The 17,882-nt window shown below is 40.9% G+C and overlaps 1 protein-coding gene across 2 annotated transcripts in view; it reads left to right on the plus strand.

Annotated features, from left to right (window-relative positions):
• The window catches only part of UNC13C (unc-13 homolog C), a 383,250-nt gene that overhangs the window by 319,824 nt on the left and 45,544 nt on the right, over positions 1 to 17,882 (plus strand). For both annotated transcript variants that reach the window (XM_054042619.1, XM_054042620.1), the window contains 3 exons: positions 9,174 to 9,297; positions 12,507 to 12,563; positions 16,879 to 16,959. In XM_054042619.1, the coding sequence (XP_053898594.1) occupies positions 9,174 to 9,297; positions 12,507 to 12,563; positions 16,879 to 16,959 (262 nt within the window). The remainder of the gene's footprint in view (positions 1 to 9,173; positions 9,298 to 12,506; positions 12,564 to 16,878; positions 16,960 to 17,882) is intronic.

The following is a 17,882-nucleotide window of genomic DNA, read 5'->3' on the forward strand; positions in this document are numbered from 1 at the left end:
GTAATCTGCTGGCAGAGCACAAGACTTTTTATTTACATTGACCATCTGCAGGCATGGCCCCCTGAAGCTCCCTGTGGCCAAAGTTCGTCCTTCCTGGCCAATGGGAGCGGTGGGTAGCCGTGGCCAGCACGTCCCTGTGGCCCACGCCGCTTCCCGCAGCTCCCATTGGCCGGGAACAGTGAACCGCGGCCACTGGGAGCTGCAGGGGGCCGTGCCTGCAGGTGGTCAACGTAAACAAAATGTCTTGCGGCCCACCAGTGGATTACCCTGATGGGCCGTGTGCCGAAGGTTGCCGACCCCTGGTCTAACCATTTGGTGATTAACAGGAGAATCTGTTTGTCCTAAATTACAACCGCATTTCCATTTCTCAACAAAATTATTATAAGATTTTTTAATTCTAATCCCTTGGTAGTGTTTTAGTTAACTTTCTCTCACCAATCCATGTTGAAGTATTGGGGAGGTTTTTCCTGGGTTGGTTTCCTCTTGAGTCTTCTCCATTCTTTTTTCATTTGTCAGTAGCTTGCTTGTATAGATGGGCAGGATATGTTGTGGAGGGCATGCTGTTTAAGCAGGATAGCTGGGTGAGGGAAGGATGGGGGGGCTCACTTCAGAGTTTTTTAATATCCTTCTTCCTGTTTCTAGGGAATTTTATGAAAACACACCTCTTTCAGACTTGCATAGATTCAAAGTTGGTTGCTCTCATTCTTTCATTGACTCCATGCCCTGGGGGGTTGGCTTAGGTGACACCTTCAGCTCCTGAACATGCAGTCTGCCTAATGAACATGCAACACTATAATTGCCTTTGTTTTTGTTTTGTTTTTTTGTGGGGAGAAAGCATCAGATAATTTTTAACGTTAATTTTAACTTTCTTTTTATTTAGTCCATTATGTGAGATAGTCATTCAATTTTATTGGCATTTGACAGGAAATGAAATTCTGATTTCAGAAATTCTGAACATTTCTTCTCATTATAGTTAAAATTGAGTGTACTTAAGTCTAAATTTAAACTTAAAAGTTTTTAGTTCTCAAACCAGTCTTTTCAAGATTCAGGAATTCTTATTGTGTTTAGTCTAAATAGTTATTAAAGAAGTTGTTTATTCTTCATAACAACTTTTGGAGAGATGATGATTCTTGTCTTCCTGAATTGGTTGAGGGAGTTGTTTGATCATGCCAATTTAATTAGTTCCCCATTATTAGAAATATTCGATACTGGCATTTTGTATTAGTAATTAGTTTAGCAAGGTCCTTAGATTTCAGGTTGGTATATAAAGCATTTTACCATTGACAATGATATTAGGAATTATATTAGGAGCTTTGCATTTAACTAACATAGTTGAAAGTCTGCATTTCACAAAGGTGTTTGTCATTTCAACATTTAAGAAAAGTTTAAAACATTTCCAACTACACACATTTTTCTCTAAAGTTTTAAGGATACAAGTGGAGGTTTTTCTTTGAAAAAATGGGGTATAGCCTACTTTACCACTTAGATCTATTGCTCTGAAACACAACCCCCTACATTCCTTTTCACAATCAGGTCTTTTCCTTAGACATGAATCTTTTACATGGTTTGTTTTCTTGATGTGAGGATTTGTACCAAACTGGTATTTTATATAATGGGATGTGTCCTGGTTTAGATAAGACACTTTTGCTGAACCAGCATGTCAATCTTTAATATGTGCTCATGGTTAATGCCTGGCTTTGAGGGTAATAATTGTGAAATATTGCTCAACAGATGGAAAGGTTTTCTGGTGTTATGACTGTAATGTGCAAAGGCTAATTCAAAGGATTAATTCATAATGGATTTTCTTCGAGTGATAGTCCCAACTGTATTCCACAGTGGGTTACACATGTGCACCATGTGCCTGGAGCCAGAGATTTTGAAAGTAGTGTCCACTGGTCTGCGCATGCATCCTGGCTCATCTTGTGCCTCTGACCGAGGGAATAAAGATGGGGTGGATCGACCGTCTCTTCCATTTCCTTCTCACCGCCACATGGTACTGGTTGGAACCTTCAGTGTCTGCGGCTTGGGCTTTGTCCTACAAAATAAGAATTATCTAGTTTGTAAACAGTTTTTTAACAGTTAGAATTTTATAGTTCTTCAGTGTTTAGATTATTCTCCTGGGGGGACCTCCTCCCCCATGCAACCCATTCAGGTACCGGACTATGCCGAGGACTCTGGGCTTCAAACTCTACGCTTCCTGTGTGCAGTCCTTCTCGGTCAGCAACAACCACCAGTGCTGCCTGTACTGCCTTGGGGAAGCTCACAATGCAGCAAGGTGCAATATCTGCCAATCATTCCCCAGCTGTGCACGAGAAGGGTGGGAACTTCATCTCTGCAAATACCTCATGGAGAAAGCTATGAGACCCCAATCAGACCCAAACCAGGGAACTACCCCATACATCATCCTAATTCAGCAAGGAGCATGCCTCCTGCTGCAAGCTCCGACTGTGGTGTGGGAGAATCTACCCCTCACAGGCAGGATCTCATCAAGAAGCCAGGAAGCACTCTCATTAGCATGTTTCAGAGTAGCAGCCGTGTTAGTCTGTATCCGCAAAAAGAAGAACAGGAGTACTTGTGGCACCTTAGAGACTAACAAATTTATTAGAGCATAAGCTTGAAGAAGTGGGCTGTAGTCCACGAAAGCTTATGCTCTAATAAATTTGTTAGTCTCTAAGGTGCCACAAGTACTCCTGTTCTTCTCATTAGCATGTGACTAAGTCTTCTTCTAAATCCACTTCAAAGAAGTCTGATTCATCTCTAAGTAAGCCCATCACCTTGGCCCATGAGGACTTAGTATGTCCTAGGTCCCAGAGGCATTATAAGAAAGCCCATAAGCATTGGGCTGCATCAGTACCAGACCACAGTCCTTTGGTATGATCACCCTCGGCACCTCCGGAACCCCAGGATCCATTGGCACCAATGAAATCAGATCACTATTAACTTCGGGCATCTCCCTTATCGCCGACTTTGGTGACTCGAACAAGTGGAAGGTCCTCTCACTGAGGAGGTCTGAATCCGTTGCCACCTCACATGACATTTTTGCTTTCCTGGATCTGGAATCCCCTCCTTCTACAGGAAGAAAACTCCACCAAGGGAGTTGACTGCTGGAAGGAGTTTATCACCCATCCCATAGGTGGAATACATCTCCCCCTCCAGTGGCACCAGGTGTACCACCGCTGGAATTGGAATCAGCCTTCTCTTCATCCAGAGATTCCAAACCACCTGAAGAACCTTTCTTCTCTTATCCTACCTATCATCCACCACCCAAAAGATCTGGGCTTGTTTAAAACTAACTTCTGCCTTGTCTAACTCTGAGCTGCTGGTACCCCATGCCATAGGGGCCCCATGACCACTTACAGACCCCCTTCTACTGGCCATATTGGGGGGGGTTGGGATCAGTACCTCCCTGCAGAGTTGATCGATTTGCCAGGGAGTCACCCCTTGTCTCCTCTCTAAGGGGCTGCTCAGATCTGCCACGAGAGCTGACAGAGGAAGAGGAGGAACATTACGCTCTGGATCCAACAGTTCCTCTGTTACCAGTAAGACTACCATCTTCATCTTCAGAGGATGCAGTAACTCCTATTCTCCCCACATACCCCAAATGACTTCAGGCAGTTCTCGGACCTTTTTCACAGAATTGCTGGAGAACTTCAGATTCCTCTTGAAGAGGTCCAGGACTCCCAGAACAAATTCTTAGATATCCTCCACACATCCGGATCCAGCAGAATATCTCTCCCCACTAATGAAGTCATACTGGAGCAAGATAGGACAGTTTGGCACACCCCTGCCACCTGCACTCATACCCCCAAAAGGGCAAAGAAAGTTATGTGCCAGCCAAAGGAGCAGAATTTTTGTTTTCTCACCATGCTCCCAACTCACTGGTGATCCACACCACTTCTGAAAGTGCTAGATAGCAATATCCCCGGTCTACTCCCTGACAAAGAAGGCAAATGCCTGGATCTGCTGGGGAGAAAGGTCTTCTCATCATCCAGCCTCCAGTTCAGAATAGCCAATTACCAGGCACTAATGGCTAAATATGGTTTCCTGAACTATGCCAAGTTTACTTACAGCATTCTACAGCTAGACAGAGCTTGTTTCCAAGCTCTGGTAGATGAAGGTAAACTGATAGCCAAGACTGCTCTCCAGAAGCTGCAGTCAATGGTGCTGATGTCATCTAGAGCTATGGCTACTGCCGTCATCATGCTCAGGGAGTCATGGCTCCATGCACCAGCGCTCCCATCAGAGACTCTGTGAACTACCACATAAGAGACAAAGAGTTCAAAAATCCTGCTTCCTCACACACACATAGTTCAAAAATTCCAGACTATGAATAATGTCATAGCTCTCATCACAAGCAACCCTCAAGTACTGTTCAAGATATGTCTGTCTCTCCTAGGTCATATGGCCTCATACACTTATGCCAATCTTTAAACGTGGCTGCAGTCAGTATACTCCCCAAACCACCATTCCATGAACCCCATGGTACAGTTTCAGCCAAGGTAGAGTCTTCCCTGCTATACCTCGTCAGGTATGCATGGGCATCCCCTTTTCTCTCCAACCCTCTCTGGTCAAGACCATTATTACAGATGCATCCCTATTAGGTTGGGGAGCCCATATTAACAGCCACACAGCACAAAGTTTTCCTGGGTATCTTGAGGGTCCAGAATGCACATCAATATCCTGGAGTTATGAGCAGTTCGGAAGGTATGTGAGTCCTTTTTTCCCTTCATCCACACTCACTGTGTCCTTATAACATCAGACAATGTTACGACTACTGTATCTTCTACACCAACAAGCAGGGAAGAGCGAGATCTGCCTCCTTGTGTGCAGGAGTCAGCCTCTGGAACTGGTGTATCACCAATCAAATCATCCTATCAGCAGTCTACCTTCTGGGAAAGCAAAATGTGCTTGCAGACTCCCTCAGCACACATTTTTCAGTCAACCACAAGTGAGAGCTCGGGTACTGGACAATATTTTCACTTTATGGGGGAACCCCAACAAGGGATCTGTTCACTTCTCATGCAAACAGAAATGCACCACATATTGCTCCATAAGAGCCCTCGGTCATCACTCCCAGGGTGATGCTCTGCCTCCTCCTTAGTTGGACCAGCTCAACTATGCCTTCCCTCTGCTACTGCTCCTGTCACAAGTTCTATGCAAAATCCGTCAGGACAGAGCACGGGTCATCCTGATTGCCCCCTTCTGGGCCAGAGAGTTTTAGTTTCCCAACCTCCTACACGGGCATCCTGACCACCAATCATCCTCCCAACATTTCCCAAGCTCCTGACCCTGTGCAACAGCAAAATCAAGCATCCTGATCTGCATCCACTCCATCTCAGAGTTTGGTATTTGGATGGGCATCATCCTTAGAACGTTCATGCTCCATAGCTGTACAAGACACATCCTCTCTAATAGTAGAAAGGACTCTACTAGATGTTACCTAGCTAAATGGAAGCGCTTTTCTTCCTGGGCACATCAAAGAGGCATTCTCTGAGAAACTACAGATATTCCTCTCATCTTGGTCTATATTCTTTCTTTGAAGACATCAGGCTGTATTCCAATACCCACCTTCCTTCCCTTGTGCTTCAGATCTTATCTGATTTGCAGTAGAAAAGGAACTGGAGAGGCGGTCAATCCACTCTGCCCTTTAGCTCCTCAGGAAGAGACATGAAGTGAGCCAGGATGCATGCACGGATTAATGAACACTACTTTCAAATTCTCAGGCTCAGGGCGTATTGTGCACATGCATAACCCACAGTGGATTACAGTTAGGGAATCACACACTCAAAGAACTTCCTGTTTCTTTCTTTCTCTGGGACCTAATTTTACACTGTTGTTGCTTCTAAAGGTCACATCTTTATGGGCTATGTTTTCAGAGATTCTGAGCACTCTCAACTCCCATGAAAGTCAATTGCAGTATCTTAGCACCTCTGAAAGTCAGTCTCTTTGTATGCTCTTCTGTTTTCCTTTTCAGAAAGTTGAGACTTTTTACTTGCTGCTTTGTACTTTGAAAATATAATTTACATGAGCATGTTTCCTGCTTGGGGTGTGAGTGATTTAAGTGGATTCCCAGAACGCCAAAACTAATAGACTCCAATTGAGTTTTTGGTGAATATTTCTTCCTAGAAACTTACATCTTGGACAGGGTCCAAGAAGTAATGACTTATTTTTCCACTGAGATTGCAGGCCCATGTTAGGAAAGCAGGAAGTGCATCTGAAGAAGGTGAAGACAATCTAAAAGGGCCCAAAAAGGAGCTGCAAGGAGGGGAGAAGGAAATAGAAAGAGTTTTTTGCTTGCTTTCTGTAGGTTCCATGTAATATATTAAATACACCAGAGAGTACTGAGGAAAATCTGGGAGAAATCTGTACACTGTTTATTTGGTTCTTTGTCAGTTGGCACTGGAGCTCAGTGTAACTGGCAGTGTGGAAAGTGCCCATTCTTTTCCCTTAATTTACTCGTAGGAGCTGACTGTTTCTGCAACACTGGCAGCTGCAGAAGCCAGATTCCTAACCCTGAGAGAAGCTTTCCAGCAGCTGTATCTATATGTCAGGCTTTCATTTCTAACCATCTATCTAGTCCTGTGTGTAAAACCGCTGGAAGCATAGACTTTCTTAGTCTTAATTTCCTTTGACATAAGGAACATGATTCTCTTATAAGTTTGTAAGAAGGCAAAGGCCAAAAATCTTCATAAACACACATGATCTGTCCTTGAATGGTAAGAATGGAATAACCCATTTGATTCACTCTTCTATTGCATCAAACCACAAATCAATATATATTGAAGTTACCTAACACACCTTCCTAGAAATATAAACAAATACAAATTTAATTTTTTAAAAGAGTTTTTAAATACTTGCCAAAGAGACACCACCATTTTTGTAGAATTTAGATGTAGAATTTATACGAATGGTACGTCAATTTCATCACGGTATGATGGCTCGTGTCCTGGATGACGGTGAAACATCTGAGGCCTTCCCAGTCACCAATGGCGTCAAGCAAGGGTGTGTTTTAACACCCACTTTGTTCAGCATGATATTCTCTGCCACTCTGACTGATGCCTTTCAACACTGCACTGAAGGAGTAGGCCTAAAGTATAGAACTGATGGGAAATTATTCAATCTGAGGCGACTGCGTGCCATCACCAAGGGGAAGGAAACTGTACTTCGAGACTTTCTCTTTGCCAATGATTGTGCTCTGAATGCTAGTACTGAGCCAGAAATGCAAGCCAATATGGACAAGTTTTCAACTGCATGCAATAACTTCAGTCTCACTATTAACATCAAGAAGACTGAGGTCATGCATCAGCCAGCTCCCCACGCTCCGTACTCAGAACCGTCCATTACTGTAAATGGACAGAGACTTCAGACAGTGGACCACTTCACGTACCTGAGCAGTACTCTTTCCCGAGCAGTGTCAATCGATGATGAAGTAAACTGCAGAATTGCTAAAGCCAGCTCTGCATTTGGCCGATTGCACTTCAATGTTTGGGAACGTCGAGGGATCAGCCTATCAACGAAGCTGAAGGTCTACCGAGCAGTGGTGCTTCCAACTCTGCTGTATGCCTGCAAGACGTGGACTGTCTATCGGAGTCATGCACGAAGGCTCAATCACTTCCACATTTCCTGTCTGCGAAAGCTACTAAAAATCAGATGGCAGGACAAAGTGCCCAATACTGATGTCCTTACTAGAGCCAGTCTGCCGTCAGTTCACACATTGCTGATGAGAGCCCAGACCAGGTGGGCCGGACATGTTGTGAGAATATCAGATGAACGCATTCCTAAACAGCTCTTCTACGGAGAACTCACTCAGGGAAAGCGCTCCCATGGAGGACAAAAGAAGCGATTCAAGGACCCGCTGAAGACCTCTTTGAAGTCCTTCGAGATCAACACCGCCACATGGGAAATCTTCGCACTGAACCGTTCAGCATGGCACAGCCTCATTCACACAGGCAGTAACACCTCTGAGGCGAGGCATATTGCTGAGGCTGAAAAAAAGCGTGAGCTGCGCAAGTCCAGAGTTGCTCGTACATCATCGACAGTGCCATTACATGTTTGCCCGACGTGTGACAGGACGTTCCACGCCCGAATCGGACTGATCAGTCATCTTCGGACGCACAAATCCCGGTCATCGAAAGAATGAGTTGTCGAGATCTTCATCGATAATGATGGACGAACATCATCATCATCAGATGTATATTTAAATGTAAATGTAATTCAAACAAACATATATACAAAACAAGGAGCTGAGATAAAAATGCTTCTAAGGAGTATCACCTGCCTTGCAAATATATGTGATTTCTACTGTGATTATTTCTCTATTACTATCACTTTTCATATGCATACCTATAATAGCTAGTAGAAAGATTAACTGGTACATACCTATAATGTGATTTGTACATCCTCTATGTTATATGCTCATTTACATGAACAAAACTTACATAATACTATAAGACTCCCCACATACATATTTACAAATTGCTGTTTTTTAAAAGAATAAACAGAAGATTTTCTCATTTGTGTGCACTGCAGTAAAAGGTGCTTAATTCCACATAGAGCATGTTTCATGAATACCCAATTCGATCCTAATAAACCTGTGATGGGGAAGCGATCCTCCAAACACTTATTACAGAGCCTATTCTTACTACTCAGTAGTCCCATTGACATTAGAAGAAATGTGTATGCATAACTGTAAGTGTTTCAAGGCGTCTGCCCAAAATTTGTCTGAAATCACAAGCAGTTTCAACTGCACAGAAGCAACATAGGACAACAAAGGAGCTTTTTCTTTTTTAAGCAGAAACTAATTTCACAATAACTCTTTAAGTTTTAATTTTTAACTATACCAATCATTTGAGCGTAACTTTACATTTCAACCGTTATGTTTCATTTTCAATAAATACAGTGCTGTTGGGTACATTAAACTGAGCATGGTAAAAGGGTTGCTGGATGTTTACATGGAATGTTTGTTCCTAATCTAGAAGACAAGATTTGAAATGTTCAAAAATCCATATGAATAATGCTGTGAAATAACACTGATGTCTAAAAGGCATTATTGGTGTAGTGGTTCAGAGAAACTGTAACACAAGGTAGCCGTTAATCTGAGTTTATGTTAATTCAGAGCCTTTAATGTTTTAATGCTAGATTTGGAGACCAGCCTGTGTTTTACTTTATTCCAGTTTAAGTCTCTCTGCAAAAATCTGTGAGAAGACAGTTCTGAAACGGGTTTTGAAAGAGCTGTGGAAATCAGTCCTGAACAAAATAGAAAAACAAATTGTGCTTCCACCATTGACAGACCAAACCGTAAGTGTCCAAGCCGTGATTCACACACATTTAAAACCTATGCAATAATCACCTTACTTAATCAGACATCTGGTAGCAGTTTTTTAAAACATCCTTCCAGAAAATTGCCCCCAAAGAGGAACTTGGTCACTACATGCAGCTTGCTGGGTACTTTTTCAGCAGAAAAGCTGGAGCGGATCTTTAGTAGCTGGTTTGCAAATCCTCGCTATTGGGTGTCCTGCCTGCTCATCCTAGATCGAGACATTCTCGCAGTGCATTTCATCAAGGTGGGGTGCAATGTAAAAGGCAGGATCGCTTTCATAGAGCATGTTTTTAAATGTTATTTGTGATGGCTTTATTGCCTGTGGTGAAAATTAATAGCCAGATGATGGCTCGCCCTTTGCAGGTGTGCAAGGACAAGAGAGAACACAAGCAACCCGCCACAGTGGGCATTCAATCACTGTACTATTTCAGCACAGATGCTAGCCTTCCTAGGAGGCTAAGGGGTGAGGATGCAGAGTGAGAGCAGACAGGGTCATGGCCTTGTATGTCCTTCCCCAAAAGCCTCCTGCTATATGACACCTCATCACCACCCCAAAATGCAGCCACTTCCCAGCCAGTGATTCAATGCCACAGTCTGGCTCTAGATTTATTAACCAGACATAGAGAGATCCCCTTTGGTGGTGGGGGAGGGGTTGCTTTACCAGGATGACAGGAAGCGGGGAACATGGTACAGCTGGAGGAGGTTGTTGTGCTACCCAAGGCAATAGTAAGGGTAGCCTGACATGATCCTCAAATGGGGATGCCATCTAGGGATACTGTACTTACAACACTGGTGTAGGGGGTTTGTCAAATTCTGGATGCACCTTTATGAGAAAGCAGTAAAATAATGACCTCAGACTGTTGTGATTTTTTTGGGGGTGAGGTAGTGTAATATAGAAATATTATTGTTGTTGTTTGGTGTGTGTGTGTGTGTGTGTGTGTGTGTGTGTGTGTGTGTGTGTGTGGAGGAGGGTTAATCTTGCATTTAATGAGTCTGCTGTCTTTTGTTACAAGTGGATTATTATATTGTTACAGTGTGTCCAGGGACGATGTTCCTGTATATATTGTTTTGTCATTAAAACGGCTAACAACACAGCAAGGGAGCCAAAAAGTAAGAACTGAAGCAATTGCACTCACAGAGCTGCAGATGACATTTATAATATCTATTCAGTTTCAAATGTAAATTATATCTATTAGAACACTATACAGCAGGGACAAGCTCAAATCTCGCACTGACATAATTAATCACCACATTCCAATAGCAACAATTAAAATTTTGTAAACTATTGTGACATACTATAGACAAATCAAAGAAGGGGTTTGTACGTATGCAGTGAAAGTATTATTAAACAAGCCTGCAGTTAAATAATACTGGACCGAAGAGCAGTCCACATTGTGGGTCTGTCCCAGAGCCACTGACCCTGGAAACATCTCAAGTTGGGCAAATTGACATTTTCTGACAAAACTCTGTTACCTCAGAAAATCCTTGACCATATCTAATCACAAACTATATGAAGCCAACAAATGCCTTGTCAATTTCATAACTGCTTATTGTAACCCTGTAGTCAACTGGGAAACTGACAAAAATCATGTCACCTTGCTATTTGGTTAAGCTCTGGCGAAAGCTTAGAGTGAAAAGACCAGCCCAGTTCAGGCAGAAGCCAGGAAGAGAGGAGGTGGGGTAAAAACCTGAGGACCCTCTTCCTCCTCATCTCCCACCCAATTGTCATGAGGCTTATGGTCCAGTGAGAGTGTGCACCTTCTCCTTTCCAGGAGCCAGATGAGTGTGGGGACTTCACATTTATCATCTACTAGCCAGAGGGCAAAATGGACAGGGACAGACCTGGATCGAAGTCCAACTTCAGTGTCCTTCTAAACAGCAGGGTTGGATTGGCCTGGGCCCCAGAACCTCACTGGTTTGAAATACCCCTCACACGCACCTTTAACATTGCCCCCTGACTAGTAGCTGTCTAGTATATTTTTCAAGCCTTGTTTATCAGGTGTATAATAGAAGCACAGAGATAAAATAGAACATTTATGATCTGTAGTGCTCAAGGGAGGGGGAAATTAGTTACAAAAGAATACCGGACCAGTTTTTAAATATGGTCACAGCACAACAAGTGTGTACAGTGCTTCACCATCTGTTAACTTCCAAATATGTAACTTCTATAAAGTGATACACAATATGATGGATAAGGTGCATAGCCACACGCTGGTTTCATTTTTCGCTAATCTTATTTGTAATTAACCAAATTCAATCAACAATAGGATGCTTCAGGGAAGTTCCTTCCCTTTACATAGACATGAATACCACTTCCCTTACCGGAAGGTACAAGCACAGATATGCTGAAAAAGAACTTGTTTTACGATGTGCAAAATTTTTCTCTTACCATTCTGGTTGCTAATAAGCAGTGAGAATTTAAGCTGAGATTTGAAAAGTAAAATGTCATTAGTAGGGATACACAGAAACACAAAGACCAGTTTTGAAAATGGAGATTTTCTGGAAAGAAAGGAACGATTGATGAAAAACTGTTCTATTGTCCCATGTAAGTTGAGCTGATTTCTGTCATTTGGGTTTAATGGAAGCCAGTCATCTAGAACCACTCCTTGTTAAGCTGCCAAAAACCACTGGTAATTACAGTTCTTGGGGTAATTGTGCTGCAACAAATGTTTACAGTGCATTGTAGTAAGATTCCAAGCAGATGGTTGTTTAACATAAAAGGGTAGCATAAGCCATCTACATCTTGCCAGGATTTGATTATTACAAAATATTGTTTTGTCTACATATATGCTGTTCAAATATATTTCAACACAATGTTTCTGGTTCAATATAGGGATGCTTGGACTTTATCCAGCCCTCTTTACACAAGTGAATATTTCATAGAAGTCAATAGAACCCAATAGGAGTTGTGTTTCTCAGGTTTTGCAGGATTGGGACCACTGTACTGTATATTTCCAAATATTTTGCTTTGTCAACTCCATCAAAATATGATTTAATTGGAATTGAAGGTTTTATTTAACTTTTGATCAGCAGAATACTGAAAATAACCAATGTGATAAAGGGCTTTTCTTTAAAAAAAAAAAAAGGCAGCCATTTAACAATAGTAATGATGTTGAGATAAAAAGCAAAAGCTCTGTAGTAATGTTGAAAATTCTGTATCTTCAGTTTCAATTTTGTTTGTTTATAGGGGCCCCAGATGATATTTAGTGCTGCTAAAGATCTTGGACAATTGTCGAAGCTGAAGGTAATGTAGGTTAAAATGAATCTATATATGTCCAACTGTAAGGAAAGAGTGGATAAACTGTATGCTTACCCTCTTCTCCTCACTCGTGCTTACTGCCATAACAGGCCCATTGAAGTCAATAGGACAGCTTGTGTGAATAACTGCTCAGCAAAATGAGTAATGGTTTCACAGTCTGTATCTGAATATGCACTGCACTGATCACTAGTTGCTGTCAGGAACATATTCCTCCGAGCTCCATATTGCACAAGTGACCTGGCGTAATATGGGTATTTTAAACCTTCTCCTGAAGCATTTAGCATTGGCCTCTGTCAGTGCAGTATTGGCCTGAGGTTACAGGGCTACATGGATCTATTCCAGCATGGCAATTCGTACTGTGTGTTCCTGTGTATCATACCACAGATCTTCATTGTAACTGTCTATTTTATTAACATGAAATTATCCTACTCCGTGGTTTGCTGCAGAATTAGCTTTAATAGAATTTGTGGACCATTACATCTGGCTTCCTCCTGGGACCAGCTTTAGGGGAAATAAAAATAGTACATGACCACTTGTAAATTTGTCCTGCTCGCTGTCTACAAGGAATATAATGGTATGTTCTGTGCTTACTTTCTTCTACATTAAAATTCTAGAGCACTCTGTTTCCATAGGCAGTAACTGGTGTTGTCTTCATGGTTCCTTTCTAGTATTGACAAGCAGCTCTGGTTAATGGGAAAAGGATTGGGTCTCATAAACTTTGACAGTAAATATAAAAAAATAATTAATCTGTAAACAGTCAGCACAGTTTTGACATCACCATATAAACACTCCTGCAATGTGCACAGAAACATGTGTATGTGTTACCACATACATAATACCATACTCATATATAACAGTGTACGTAGAAAATAGTGTCACAGCAGTGAACCCTATAGTTTTAGTCTCACTTGTATTTATATTACCCTCTGCACAATATATAATGTACCCAACATTCTTTGCTATTACTCAGGTACAAACAGAACAAAAATTGCCCTGTAGTAGTTATTAAACAGAGGCTGTCACAGCAGCTACGATGCTGCATCCCAACATAAACATGCAAAGCAATATAAATTGACTTTTTTTAAAACACAAGGTCAAATTGTGATTCTGCTCCCTGCAAGGATGCACAAGGGGCCAAGGACACAAGACACCCCTTTCCCACCTCTTGTGCTTCTGTGAATATGACTTGAGAGTTCAGTCACTACTCCTTCACAGTGATCCCATGGATACCAGGTGCCTGATACGAGCATCATGGCCCACATACAACTCTATGCTGGCCTCTAAATCTGTCCAACTCAAAGAATATGAGAATGGCCATACTGGGTCAAACCAATGGTCCATCTAGCTCAGTATCCTCCAACAGTGGCTGGTGCCAGATGCTTCAGAGGGAATGAACAGAACAGGGTAATTATAGAGTGATTCGTCTCCTGTTCTCCAGTCCCAACTTCTGGTAGTCAGAAGTTTAGGGACACCCACATTTTAGGATTGCATCCCTGACCATCTTGGCTAATAACTATTCATGGAACCTATTCTCCATGAATTTATCTAATTCTTTTTTGAACCCAGTTATAGTTTTGGCCTTCATACCATCTCCTGGCAACAAGTTCCACATGTTGACTGTGTGTTGTGTGAAAAAGCACTTTCTTTGTTTTAAACCTGCTGCCTAATAATTTCATTGAGTTTGAGTGTTATGAGAAGGAGTAAATAACACTTCCTTATTCACTTTCTCAACCCTATTCATGATTTTATAGACCTCTATCATAGCCCCCCCCTTAGTTGTCTTTTTTTTTAAGCTGAACAGTCCCAATCTTTTTAGTCACTCCTTCATATGGAAGCTGTTCCATACCCCTAATCATTTTTGTTGCTCTTCTCTGTACTTTTTCCAATTCTAACGTATCTTTTTTTGAGAAGGGAGTGACCAGAGTTCCACACAGCATTCAAGATGTGGGCATACCATCCATGGATTTATATAGTGGTACTACAATATTTTCTGTCAGCTTTTTTGACTGCCGCTACATATTGAGCAGCTGTTTACAGAGGACTGGCCACAATGATTCCAAGATCTCTTTCTTGAGTGATAACAGCTAGTTTAGACCCCATCATTTTCTTTGTATAGTTGGGATTATGTTTTCCAATGTGCATCATTTTGTATTTCTGACCATTGAATTTCATCTGCCATTTTGTTGCCCAGTGACCCAGTTTTTTGAGATCTCTTTGTAACTCTTCACAGCCAGATTTGGATTTAACTATGTTGATTAATTTTGTATCAGCTGCAAACTTTGCCACGTCACTGTTTCCCCATTTTCCAGATCATTTCTGAATATGTTGAACAGAAGTGGTCCCAGTACAGACTCTTGGGGTACCTACCTCACTGTGTGCTGCCTGGCTGCAGCACTGTCCCTCCTCACCCCCATAGTACTTCTTGGGGGACAAAGGGACTGAGTGACTCATGAGCAGAGCTTAGTCGAAACTCTGAATTTCCTTTTCGTGGGAAAATTTTGATAATTGTTTTTGTTCTGATTGTAAATGAAAACAAATATTTTCAAAATTTCCTGTAAAATGGAAATTCTGAAAAATGTAAGTTTTTTGGAAAATTCTAATTTTGAATTTTATTTTATAGGGTTTTTCATTTTTATATGTTTTAATGTTTATGTTATTTCATGATCTGTCAGCGGGAGCAGTGCATAATAGTTGATGTTCTATTATTACTGTATTTTAAAAATGACTAAGGGCAACTGCTACTTTAGTACTGATTGAAACATCTTTTTTTAGATCAAAGGGTCTCCTGTTGTGTTGCAATGAAACAGTGTGACACTGTGATTTTAAAAATAAAATTAGCCTATTTCAACTATATTGTTATATTATGGCATGTCAGTAAACGTAGTGCATATTATGATTACTGACATGTCATAAACAATATAATTTTAAAAAGATCAAATTCAAAATTTAATTGAGAAGCTAAAACTAAATTTCAAAATTTTCTGAAATAGATTTTTTTCTTATGGGAATTCTGTCAAAATTGACCTCGTTTTATTAAATATTTCAGTTTTGACAATAATGGCATTTTTCATTAAAAAAATTCAACCAGTTCTAGCAGTGAACACTTTCAAAGGGATTTGTGTTCCTAAGTAATTTTGGCCAATTGGGGAAATCCCAGTCAAAAGACATAACCTAGCCCTTACTGTACTGCCACAGATTCCATCCATGAGCACAAATCAGTCTGTTACATTAGCAAATTACCCTACCATACCTAAAAACTTTGGCTAGACTCTTCATTTTTTACATGATTTTACATTTGTTTTATTGATGTTCTCCAGCTCTGTACCAACTTGCCATGGTATGGTATCATTCTTGGGCACAGAAACACTCTCTTCTCAGAGAAGTTAAAGCAGAGATAAAAGAACAGAAATGTAGCACTGAACCCATTCTTTGTATTCTCAATATGCAGGTAAATCTTCCTCTTCCAGAGGAATTCAGTGTAAAATTATTGATTCTTTACACATTCATCTGCCTCCAGGAATAGTACGTGTAAAATGACAATGAGCTCTTACAGCCAGGCCAGCTGCAGTACAAATAAAACATCTTTCTATGTGGGATAAAGTAAAAGGGCAGACTTTTGCCAATGGTTTCCAAAAGGTTGATTGTTTTTCCTCTCTACACAAGTTTTGAACAGCTTAAGAAAGAAGCAGTTTTCTGTTACTCAACTGTGTAGAACATGAAATGCTAACATGAAAAAAAAAGCTTCTGAGTTTGGTTTTTATGCCCATCAGTTTCCAGCCAATACCAATACTGGCATTTGAGTTTTGAAGAAATGTGGCAATTTGTGTTTCTTTGATAACAGCCCAATCTGATACAGCAATTAAAATACAGCCTAAGTATATAATGAGCTGTTGATTTCACAAAATATTTTTCAGGAATACAAAACCCTTTTTTCCATTATTTAACTTTCCTTCCAATCAGACTTTTGTTTATGTTTGGGCTTCTGCCAAACACCAATTAACAGTCAAATTTCATTAGTAAAACATGCAATTTTAATGGCATCCACAAGTATTCATCACAATTTATAATGTTTAATCAATTTTCTTTACAGAACAGAGAAACAACTTGTCTTTTCAAAATAATTGGAAAACACTTTACAGATACCCTAGCATTAAATTTCAGTTTTTCTTTTCAATTCTCATTTTCAACAAACAATGGAATGGCTTTGGGCTGTAGTTTATTTTAAAAGAAAGAGTTTTTTTAAAAAGGCAAGAAAAGCAGCAAGACCTTATAACAGCTGCAATATTAACATGTTTTTCAGGACCACGTCACTCGAGAGGAAACTAGAAGTTTGACATTGAGGCAATGTGCAATAATGGAGGTAGCACTAGCTACAATTAAGGTACAGCTGTATATGTCCTGTATGCATATATTGTGTGTCTGAATGAGCAAATATATGATTGAAGTGTTTGCAGTATGAGCTAGATTCGAGCTGGCTCTGTGTGGGTTGGGTGTACAATGGTCTGGCGTAAATGTACAAGGGTCATAAAGATCTTTCACAATGTGTTTGGGGAGCACAGACATCATGCAAGGTGGTGCTAGGCTCCACGGTGGGCTGAACACAAAGCTATGGTCCCCAGGTCCCTCTCCCTTCTCCAAGGAGGTGGCCAACTGTAGGCAGAGAATGCACTGCATCCATTCAAGCGGTAGCCAAGGTTTAGCTCTTTATTATCCTCCCCTGGTGGCCTAGAGTTAGTCTGGCTGAGTCAAATAGGTTGCGCTCTCCCTGTGCTGTAGCATGGCCCATCTATCTTCCTCAAAGCCAGGTTGGGCCTCACAGTCTACCTACAGTCCTGCAAACATAGATGAGAAAGGAAAACACTTCACAGCCTGTTGGAAGTCAAGGCATTTTTCTGTTGTACAACGTACTATTTTATCCACAAATGTCCAATTAAATTTGTCTCTCTACTTTTGTATTCACCCTCTAATTAACTGCCACCTGTACATAATTGGATTTCTTTCAAGGATGCCTTTTAATTATTCTATACAGTGGCCCCTTTTCAGTGAAACCAATCACATCTGTCAGGCAGCTGTTAAGAACACAACTGAATCAATTAATTTTGTGCATGTCCACAATCTACAAGATAATTACTTTAGAAAAATCTGACTGTTACAGTAAATGCTTTTACAAGTGGAGTTTTTTAGGGTAACCAAAATATTGTGCACAAAAAAGCTATTTTTCCTGTAGAAAGATTCTATCCAATCCCTTCATTTTAGCTATCACAATATTAACAGAAGTAGAAATTATTTCATTGGTATACCATT

The sequence above is a fragment of the Malaclemys terrapin genome, chromosome 10, assembly GCF_027887155.1.
Source record: "Malaclemys terrapin pileata isolate rMalTer1 chromosome 10, rMalTer1.hap1, whole genome shotgun sequence".
Lineage (NCBI taxonomy): Eukaryota > Metazoa > Chordata > Testudines > Emydidae > Malaclemys > Malaclemys terrapin.